The 10,528-nt window shown below is 50.8% G+C and overlaps 1 protein-coding gene across 1 annotated transcript; it reads right to left on the bottom strand.

Annotated features, from left to right (window-relative positions):
* Positions 1-1,070: 1,070 nt before the first annotated feature.
* LOC119951237 (zinc finger protein 239-like) lies at positions 1,071-4,570 on the bottom strand (the record flags this gene model as incomplete). Its single annotated transcript, XM_038774289.1, has 3 exons — positions 4,509-4,570; positions 1,582-2,290; positions 1,071-1,491 (listed from the first exon to the last, which is right to left on the bottom strand). Coding segments are annotated over exons 2-3 (792 nt in total), but the record flags the coding sequence as incomplete, so codon positions are not given.
* Positions 4,571-10,528: the final 5,958 nt, after the last annotated feature.

The raw sequence follows: 10,528 nt of genomic DNA on the forward strand, positions 1-10,528 counted from the left end.
TGGAAGAGAGTATGTCCGGGGTGCGTGGAGTCCTTAATTATACTGGCTGCCTTTCCGAGAGAAAGGAATTCTAGGCAGAGTCAATGGATGAGAGGCTGGTTTGCGTGATGGATTGGGCTACATTCACGACCTTTTGTAATTTCTTGCGGTCTTGGACCGAGCAGGATCCATACCAGCCACGATGAACAAGGCCTCCGGGTATTCTGCTTCATTGTTAGGTGTGACGTTGCTCGTGTTTGATCAGGTTGGATGAGGTTCTAAAGCTCTTTGCGCAGTGAGAGCAGCTGAACGGTCTCTCCTCAGAGTGAATACGCTGGTGGGACATCAGTAACTGTGAACTTTTGAAACCCTTCCTGCAGTCAGAGCATTTAAAGGGCCTGCTCTTGGCGTGAGTGACATTGTGGTTCAGCAGGCTGGATAAATGAACAAATCCCTTATCACACATAGAGCAGATGAATGGCCTCTCCCCGGTGTGAACGCTCTATCGGGGCTGGTTTAGCTCACTGGGCTAAATCGTTGGCTTTTAAAGCAGACCAAGCAGGCCAGCAGCACGGTTCGATTCCTGTACCAGCCTCCCCGGACAGGCACCGGAATGTGGCAACTAGGGGCTTTTCACAGTACCTTCATTGAAGCCTACTCGTGACAATAAAGCGATTTTCATTTTCATTTTTCTGGTGTTTCTTCAGCTGGGATAACCAAGTGAATCCCTTATCACACACGGAGCAGATGAATGGCCTCTCCCTGGTGTGAGTGGTCTGGTGGCTCTTCAGGTGGGATAACCGAGTGAATCCCTTATCACACACGTAGCAGATGAATGGCCTCTCCCTGGTGTGAGTGGTCTGGTGGCTCTTCAGGTGGGATAACTGAGTGAATCCTTTATCACACACGGAGCAGGTGAATGGCCTCTCCCCGGTGTGAACTCGCTGGTGTGTCTGCAGGTGGGATAACCGAGTGAATCCCTTATCACACACAGAGCAGATGAATGGCTTCGCCCCGGTGTGAACTCGCTGGTGTGTCTGCAGGGTGGATAACTGAGTGAATCCCTTATCACACACGGAGCAGATGAATGGCCTTGCCCCGGTGTGAACTCGCTGGTGGTTCTGCAGGTTGGATAACTGAGCGAATCCTTTATCACACACAGAGCAGATGAATGGCCTCGCCCTGGTATGAACTCGCTGGTGTCTCTTCAGGCCGGATAACTGAGTGAATCCCTTATCACACACGGAGCAGATGAATGGCCACTCCCCAGTGTGAAGTCGCTGGTGTGTCTGCAGGCTGGACAACTGAGTGAATCCTTTATCACACACGGAGCAGATGAACGGCTTCTCCCCGGTGTGAACTCGCTGGTGTGTCTGCAGGATGGATAACTGAGTGAATCCTTTATCACACACGGAGCAGATGAACGGCTTCTCCCCAGTGTGAAGTCGGTGGTGTCTCTGCAGGTTGGTTAACCGAGTGAATCCCTTATCACACACTGAGCAGATGAATGGCCTCTCCCCCTCCCCGGTGTGAAGTCGCTGGTGTGTCTGCAGGTCGGATAACTGAGTGAATCCTTTATCACACACAGAGCGGATGAATGGCCTCTCCCCGGTGTGAACTCGCTGGTGGCTCTTCAGGGCGAATAACTGAGCAAATCCCTTATCACAGACGGAGCAGATGAACGGCCTCTCCCCGGTATGAAGTCGCTGGTGTCTCTGCAGGCTGGATAACTGAGTGAATCTCTGCCCACAGTCTGAGCAGGTGAATGGTCTCTCCCCAGTGTGAACTCGTTCATGTCTCCGCAGGCTGCTAATGACAGTGAATCCCTTTTCACACTGAGAGCAGGTGAAAGGCCTCTCTCCAGTGTGACTGCGTTGATGTATTTCCAGCAGGCATGGGGCTGTGAATCCCTTCCCACAATCCTCACATTTCCATGGTTTCTCCATGGTCAGGGTGATCTTGCGTCTCACCATGTTGAACGATCAGTTGAAGCCTCGTCCACACACAGAACACCGATACAGTCTCTCCCTGCTCTGAATGGTGTAGTATTTTTTCAGACTGTGTAACTGGTTAAAGATCTTTCCACAGTCAGTGCTCTGTAACAGCCTCACGCGGATGTGTGTGTGTCTCAGTGCTTTTCCAGACACACCGATGTTTAAAATCTCTTGAAGCAGACAGAATAGACAAACATCTCTCCTTCTAGATTCAAAGGCCGATGATATTCAGTTCCCAAGAATTGAGTGACTCAATCAGTTCTTGACGTGATATTTAGTTTGAGATATCCACCTCAAACCCCTCTTGTTCTAAATTCCTGCAAAAAGATTTTACAAAAATCATCACGGTCAGTACAGGATAGAAATTCAGAACCGACAATTCTAGTTTCTATCGAACATTGTTAGCTCTCTCGCTTTCCCTCAAATGCTTAAAATCTCCATCCCACGCACTCTTCCTCCATTCTCACTCTGCTGTATCTAATATTCACCCTCCCAATTCTCCTGAAAGCACTGAATCAGGCTGATTGACAGATCCATGCTCACTGCTTCCTGTCCTGGACACAGAGACTGCCAGACAGATATATGTCTATGTTATTGGTCAGAAAATGTGTGTAATATACAGAATGGATTCACTTCCTCCCCTCCCAATTCTTATGAAGGTGCTGATTGATGCTGATCAACAAATCTAAACTCATTACAACCTGTACAAGAGCAGAGACTCTCCATCTAAGTATATTTACTGATTAGAGATGGGGTGATTCTATATACTGTAGGTACAGTACTATATTACAAAACTAGAAATAATAATGAATGTATTTTATTACAGAACCATCAATAATATATATAAAGCATTCCATATATCTCTGTCCAATGTAACATTTAAAAAAATTCATTTCCAGGATGAGAGTCGCTGGTTCAGCCAGCATTTATTGCCCATCCCTAGTTGTCCTTCAGAAGGTGGTGATGAGTTGCCTTCTTGAACCGCTGCTGTCCTTAAGGTGTAGGTACATCCCCTGTGCTGTCAGGGAAGGAGTTCCAGGATGTCGCCCCAGCAACAATGAAGGAAGGGCGATATATTTCCAAGTCCGTCTGGTGAGTGACTTGGAGGTGAACCTCCAGGTAGTGGGGTTCCCAGGTATCTGCTGCTCCTGTCCTTCTAGATAGTAGTGGTTGTGGATTTGGAAGGTGCTGTCGGAGGAGCCTTGGTGAGTTACTGCAGTGCACATTATAGATAGTATACACGGCTGCCATAGTTCGCCATTGGCGGAGGGTGTGAATATTTGTGGAATGGGGACCAGTCAAGCAGGCTGCTTTGTTCTGGATGGTGTAGGACAGCATCTTGAGTGTTGTTGGAGCTGCACTCAATCATGCAAGCAGTGATTACTCTATTACACACCTGACTTGTGCCTTGTATATGGTGGACCGGTTTGGGGGGTCAGGAGGTCCGTTACTCGCTGTAGTCTTTGACCTGCCCTGGTGGCCCCTGTATTAATATGGCTCGTCCAGTTCAGTTTCTGATCAATGGTAACCCTCAGGATGTTGGTTGTGGAGGATTCAGCGATGCTACTGCCACTGAATGTCAAGGGGCGGTGGTTAGATCCTCCTTTGTAGGAGATGGTCATTGCCTGACACTTGTGTACCACAAATATAACTTGCCAATTATTAGCCCACATCTGGATACTGTGCAGGACATGCTGCATTTGGACATGGACGACTTCATTATCTGAGGAGTCATGAATGGTGCTGAACATTGTGCAGTCATTCGCAAACATCCCCACTTCTCACCTTATGATGAAAGGGAGGTCATTGATGAAACATCTGAAGATGGTTGGGTATAGGAATGTGCCCTGAGGAACTCCTGGAGCTGAGATGATTGACCTCCAACCACCACAACTCTCTTCCTTTGTGCCAGGCATGACTCCAACCAGCGGAGAGTTTTCCCCGATTCCGATTGACTCCAGTTTAGCTGGGGCTCCTTGATGCCATACTCGGTCAAATGCTGCCTTGATGCCAAGGGCAGTCACTCTCACCTCACCTCTGGCATTCAGCTCTTTCGTCCATGTTTGAACCAAGGCTGTAATGAGGTCAGGAGCTGAGTGGCCCTGGTGGGAGCCAAACTGAGCGTCCATGAGCAGGTTTTGCTAAGTAAGTACCACTTGATAGCGCTGTTAATGACTCCTTCCATCACTTTGCTGATGGTGGAGAGTATTCCGACAAGGAAGTAATTGGTTGGGTTTGATTTGTCTGTTTACTGTTCCCTTTAATATCAGCCATCTCCTGGGGAAACCAGCCCTTTAATTGTGAACATTAGGAAAGAGACCATCATTTTAGCCAGACAAATAATGAGTCAAGCTGAGGGAGCAAAGGCTTTCAATGTCTTTAAGAGAGAGAGAGAGAGAGACCTGGGCTAAGCTTTCCAGAATCTGCACCCTCCCTGGATTCACTTCCTTTCCCTTCAGTTGTTGCAAGTGACGAATTGAAGGTGAGAATGAGAAAATAAATGGAAAGGGGGAGAAAAGAAAGTGTTTTACTCACAGATGTTGGAGACAGGAGGAAGTTTCAGTCTGTGTGCAGCTCAAGCTCATTCAGGGTTTGGGAACAAACAGCTTTGCTCGGCACAAACCTCCATGTCCAGCTTCCGCATTGAGACAATGGGGGAGTTCTGATTGGCGGAGGAGCGGAAGTCCTTCCGGTCCTCCAATCTTTCCATTGGGCACAAGTCAACGGTAAGGTCAGCGGAAGTGAGCTTCCCTGTACATGCGCAGTGGGGGGCATCGCCGGGGGGCCAGCAGAAGTCACCATTATTCTTACCTGTTCGGGTCGTGGACGGGGGAGGACGGGGGAGGCACCCCGCTCTCTACACCCCGCTCTCTACACCCCGCTCTCTACACCCCGCTCTCTACACCCCGCTCTCTACACCCCGCTCTCTACACCCCGCTCTCTACACCCCGCTCTCTACACCCTGCTCGACGTCGCTGGGGAGCCCGGTTTTCATCCCGGAGACGTCTCCGGGGGGGCTCCTCGGACCACTCCGGGGCCCCGGAGACGGGGAACAGACAGGAGGTTCTGTGGGAACGAAAGAGACTCACGGTTGGTGTGTTGCCTCCCAGGTACCAGGGTTCGTGATGTCTCTGATCGTGTTTTTTGGATCCTTAAGGGGGAGGGGGAGTAGCCCCAAGTTGTGGTCCACATCGGTACCAACGACATAGGTAGGAAGAGAGATGGGTATTTGAGACAGAAATTCGGGAGCTAGGGTGGAAGCTGAGAGCTAGAACAAACAGAGTTGTTATCTCAGGGTTGTTACCCATGCCACGTGCTAGCGAAGTGAGAAATAAGGAGAGAGAGGAGTTGAACACGTGGCTACAGGGATGGTGCAGGAGGGAGGGTTTTGGTTTCCTGGATAATTGGGGCTCATTCTGGGGTAGGTGGGACCTCTACAAACAGGATGGTCTTCACCTGAACCAGAGGTGGTACCAATATCCTGGGGGGGAGATTTGCTAGTGCTCTTCGGTGGGGTTTAAACTAATTCAGCAGGGGGATGGGAACCTAAATTGTAGTCCCCAGTGTACAGGATGTTGAGAGTAGTGAGGTCAGGGATAGGGTTAAAAGTTCGAAAGAGGGCACCGGCAAGCAAGACGCTGGTTTGAAGTGTGTCTACTTCAACGCCAGGAGCATCCGGAATAAGGTGGGTGAGCTTGCAGCATGGGTTTGTACCTGGGATCTCGATGTTGTGGCGATTTAGGAGACATGGGTAGAGCAGGGACAGGAATTGTTGTTGTAGGTTCCAGGATTTAGATGTTTCTGTAAGAACAGAGAAGATGGTAAGAGAGGGGGGGGGGGGGGGTGGGGTGGCACTGTTAATCAAGGAAAGTATTACGGCGGTAGAAAGGACGTTTGAGGACTCGTCTACTGAGGTAGTATGGCCGAGGTTAGGAACAGGAGAGGAGAGGTCACCCTGTTGGGAGTTGTCTATAGACCTCCAAATAGTTCCAGAGATGTAGAGGAAAGGATTGCAAAGATGATTCTCGACAGGAGCGAGACGTAACAGGGTAGTTGTTATGGGAGACTTTAACTTTCCAAATATCGACTGGAAATACTATAGTTCGAGTACTATAGATGGGTCAGTTTTGTACATTGTGTGCAGGAGGGTTTTTTGACCACAGTATGTAGACAGGCCAACAAGGGGCCGAGGCCACATTGGATTTGGTACTGGGTGATGAACCCGGCCAGGTGTTAGATTTAGATGTAGGTGAGCACTTTGGTGATAGTGATCACAACTCGGTTATGTTTACTTTAGCAATGGGCAGGGATAGGTATATACCGCAAGGCAAGAATTACAGCTGGGGAAAGGCAATTATGATGCTATTCGGCAAGATTTAGGATGTATAGGATGGGGAAGGAAACTGCAGGGGATGGGTACAATCGAAATGAGGAGCTTTTTCAAGGAACAGCTACTGCGTGTCCTTGATAAGTATGTACCTGTCAGGCAGGGAGCCAATTTGTCGAGCAAGGGAACCGTGGTTTACTAAGGAAGTTGAAGCACTTGTCAAGAGGAAGAAGAAGGCTTATGTTAGGATGAGGACATGAAGGCTCAGTTAGGGCACTTGAGAGTTACAAGTTAGCCAGGAAGGACCTAAAGGGAGAGTTAAGAAGAGCGAGCGGGACACGAAAAGTCGTTGGCGGATAGGATCAAGGAAACCCTAAGGCTTTCTATAGGTATATCAGGAACAAAAGAATGACTAGAGTAAGATTAGGGCCAATCAAGGATAGTAGTGGAAAGTATGTGTGGAATCAGAGGAGATAGGGGAAGCATTAAATGGATATTTTTCGTCAGTGTTTACACTGGAGAAAGGCAATGTTGTCGAGGAGAACACTCGACCAGGCTAGATGGAATTGAGGTTCAAAAGGAGGAGGTGTTAGAAATTTTGGAAAATGTCAAAATAGATAAGTCCCCTGGGCCCAGATGGGATTTATCCTAGGATTCTCTGGGAAGCCAGGGAGGAGACTGCAGAGCCTTTGTCCTTGATCTTTCTGTCGTCTTTGTCGACAGGAATAGTGCCGGAAGACTGGAGGATAGCAATGTTGTCCCCTTGTTCAAGAAGGGGAGTAGAGACAACCCTGGTAATTATAGACCTGTGAGCCTTACTTCGGTTGTGGGTAAATGTTGGAAAAGGTTATAAGAGATAGGGTTTATAATCATCTTGAAAAGAACAAGTTGATTAGCGATAGTCAACACGGTTTTGTGAAGGGTAGGTCATGCCTCACAAACCTTATTGAGTTTTTTGAGACGGTGACCAAACAGGTGGATCAGGGTTAAAGCGGTTGATGTGGTGTATATGGATTTCAGGAAGACATTTGATAAGGTTCCCTACGGTAGGCTATTGCAGAAAATAAGGAAGTATGGGATTGAAGGTGATTTAGCGGTTTGGATCAGTAATTGGCTAGCTGAAAGAAGACAGAGGGTGGTGGTTTGATGGCAAATGTTCATCCTGGAGTTCAGTTACTAGTGGTGTACCGCAAGGATCTGTTTTGGGGCCACTGCTGTTTGTCATTTTTATAAATGACCTGGAAGAGGGTGTAGAAGGATGGGTTAGTAAATTTGCAGATGACACGAAGGTCGGTGGAGTTGTGGATAGTGCTGAAGGATGTTATAGGATACAGAGGGACATAGATAAGCTGCAGAGCTGGGCTGAGAGGTGGCAGATGGAGTTTAATGCGGAAAAGTGTGAGGTGGTTCACTTTGGAAGGAGTAACAGGAATGCAGAGTACTGGGCTAATGGCAAGATACTTGGTAGTGTAGATGAACAGAGAGATCTCGGCATCCAGGTACATAATCCCTGAAAGTTGCCCACCCAGGTTAATAGGGCTGTTAAGAAGGCATATGGTGTGCTAGCCTTTATAAGCAGGGGATTGAGTTTCGGAACCACAAGGTCATGCTGCAGCTGTACATAACTCTGGTGCGGCCACACCTGGAGTACTGCGTGCAGTTCTGGTCACCACATTATAGGAAGGATGTGGAAGCTTTTGGAAAGGTTCAGAGGAGATTTACTAGGATGTTGCCTGGTATGGAGGGAAGGTCCTTATGAGGAAAGGCTCAGGGAATTGAGGTTGTTTTCGTTAGAGAGGAGAAGGCTGAGAGGTGACTTAATAGAGACATATAAGATAGTCAGAGGGTTAGATAGGGTGGACAGTGAGAGTCTTTTTCCTCGGATGGTGATGACCAACACGAGGGGACATAGCTTTAAATTGAGGGGTGATAGATATAGGACAGATGTCAGAGGCAGTTTCTTTACTCAGAGAGTAATAGGGGTGTGGAACGCCCTGCCTGCAACAGTAGTAGACTCGCCAACTTTAAGGGCATTTAAGTGATCACTGGATAGACATATGGATGAAAATGGAATAGTGTAGGTCAGATAGGCTTCAGATGGTTTCACAGGTCGGCGCAACATCGAGGGCCGAAGGGCCCGTACTGCGCTGTAGTGTTCTATGTTCGATGGGGTCGCCACCGTCCACAGACCCAGAATCATGGGGGGAGCCTGCGAGGGACCCGCCTGAGGACGACTCTGGGGGTGGGGTCGACTCGGGCCGAGGGTCAGCCGGTGGGCCCTTGCCACCCACCACACTCCACGTGGTGGGGGACTCGGGCTCGGTTGGTGATTGCTCGGAGGAGGAAGGCTGCTCGGTGGCGGGTGAGGAGGAGGATTTAGATGCTCTCTGCAGCAAGGCAGAGGGCGCCCTCACACCCGGCACCGAGTCTCCCCTCATCCCCGCTGGGGAACTCCGAGCATTTCTGGGTGAACACCATGGTCACCCGAACTGTGTGCGACTGGCCCTGGACAGCTGGGAAAATCTGGGGCTGCTCCTCGAGTCCACCCGTGCCTATGCCAGAGAGGGGCGGGACTTTGATCATGCCCAGGAGGAGCAGCGCCAAGCTGTTCAGTTCTTCGTGGGACTCCTGAGGGAGTGGAGGGGGCGTTCAAGCCCCACTCCCTCTGAGCACTAAAAGGTGATGGTGACAGATAGACTATACTACTGACATGGAGGTAACCATAGCCAGCCTCAACATCAACGGCCAGCAGGAACGCGCACTGCCGTTTCCAGTTCTTTTCTATCCTTCGGGACGGAAAGTACGGGGTGTGCTTCCTGCAGGAAACCCACGTCATTCCGGGTGACGAACCCCAGTGGACCCTGGAGTGGCAAGGAGGAGTCTTCATGAGTCACCAGGCCCCATGTTCGGGCGGGGTGGCTATCTTGTTGGCTCCACATTTTCAGCCGGAGATCTTGGGGGTCAAGGAGCCAGTGCCAGGCCGTCTGCTGCACCTGAAGGTCCGTGACGGGGCAGCGGTGATCCACTTTATAAACCTATACGCTCCGGTAGAAGGACCGCAGCAGACGACTTTCTTTGAAAAGTGTCCACTCTTCTAGACACCATCCTGGTGGGCGAGTGCATCGTCCTTGGAGGAGATTTTAATTGCACCCTCCAGGACAAGGACCGTCATGGAGTCCTGCGCAAGTCGCCAGCGGCGGTGATGTTGAGGGACCTGGTTCGGTCGTTTGACTTGGTGGACGTCTGGCGGACTCTCCATCCTGAATTGCGGGTGTACACCTATGTGCATCCTCCGTTCACAGCGTCCAGAATCGACCGTCTTTACATTTCCAAGACGTACTTGCCCAGCGTTCCGACGGCTTCCATGGAGCAGGTGCCGTGCTCGGACCACAACCTGGTGTGGGCGAGGTTCGCCCCATCCCGCGCTCAGACACGGTCCGCACACTGGCACTTTAACTACCTGCTGCTGGAGGACAAGCGGTTCCTGGACTCGTTCCATCGTTTCTGGGCCGGCTGGAGAAGGAAGCGGGGTGGCTTCCCCTCCTTGAGACTGTGGTGGTTCGTGGGCAAGACTCACGTCCGCCGCCTTCTGTCAGGGGTACACAAAGGGGTCTACGGCGAGGCGGAACTCCACAGTCGCCAAATTGGCTGAGGAACTCCTCGATCTGAAGGCACGTCTTGCTCAGCCCGATGAGGACCTGGCCCTGGGGTGGTGTACAGAGAGAAGAGGGCGCGCTGTGGGACCTGCAACTTGCCGGGTCCCGCGGCGCATACGTGAGGTCGCGGATCCGTCTCCTGAGGGACATGGACCGCGGCTCCCCCTTCTACTCGCTGAAAGAGGACAGGAGGACCCGTCGGCAGATTTCTACGCTGTTGGCCGACGACGGGTCCCTCGTCTCGGATCCGGAGGGGGTCAGGAGCCTGATTAGGGATTTTTATTCCGACCTCTTCTCTCCGGATCCTTCCAGCGAGGACGCTTGCAGATCTGTGGGAGGACCTGCTACAGGTCGGCCCGGAGGGCGCCAGGAAGCTCGAACAAACCATCAACCTCCAGGAGCTGACCGGCGCACTCGACAGCCTGTCACGGGGGGAAACCCCAGGGCTGGATGGGCTGACCATGGAGTTCTTCAGGGCGTTCTGGGATGTCCTGGGGAGCGACTACGTGGGGTCCTGGGGAATGTATCTTGACTGGGGAGATGCCCTTTCATGGCGCAGGGCGTCATTGCCC

Source organism: Scyliorhinus canicula, chromosome 17 (assembly GCF_902713615.1).
Source record: "Scyliorhinus canicula chromosome 17, sScyCan1.1, whole genome shotgun sequence".
Lineage (NCBI taxonomy): Eukaryota > Metazoa > Chordata > Chondrichthyes > Carcharhiniformes > Scyliorhinidae > Scyliorhinus > Scyliorhinus canicula.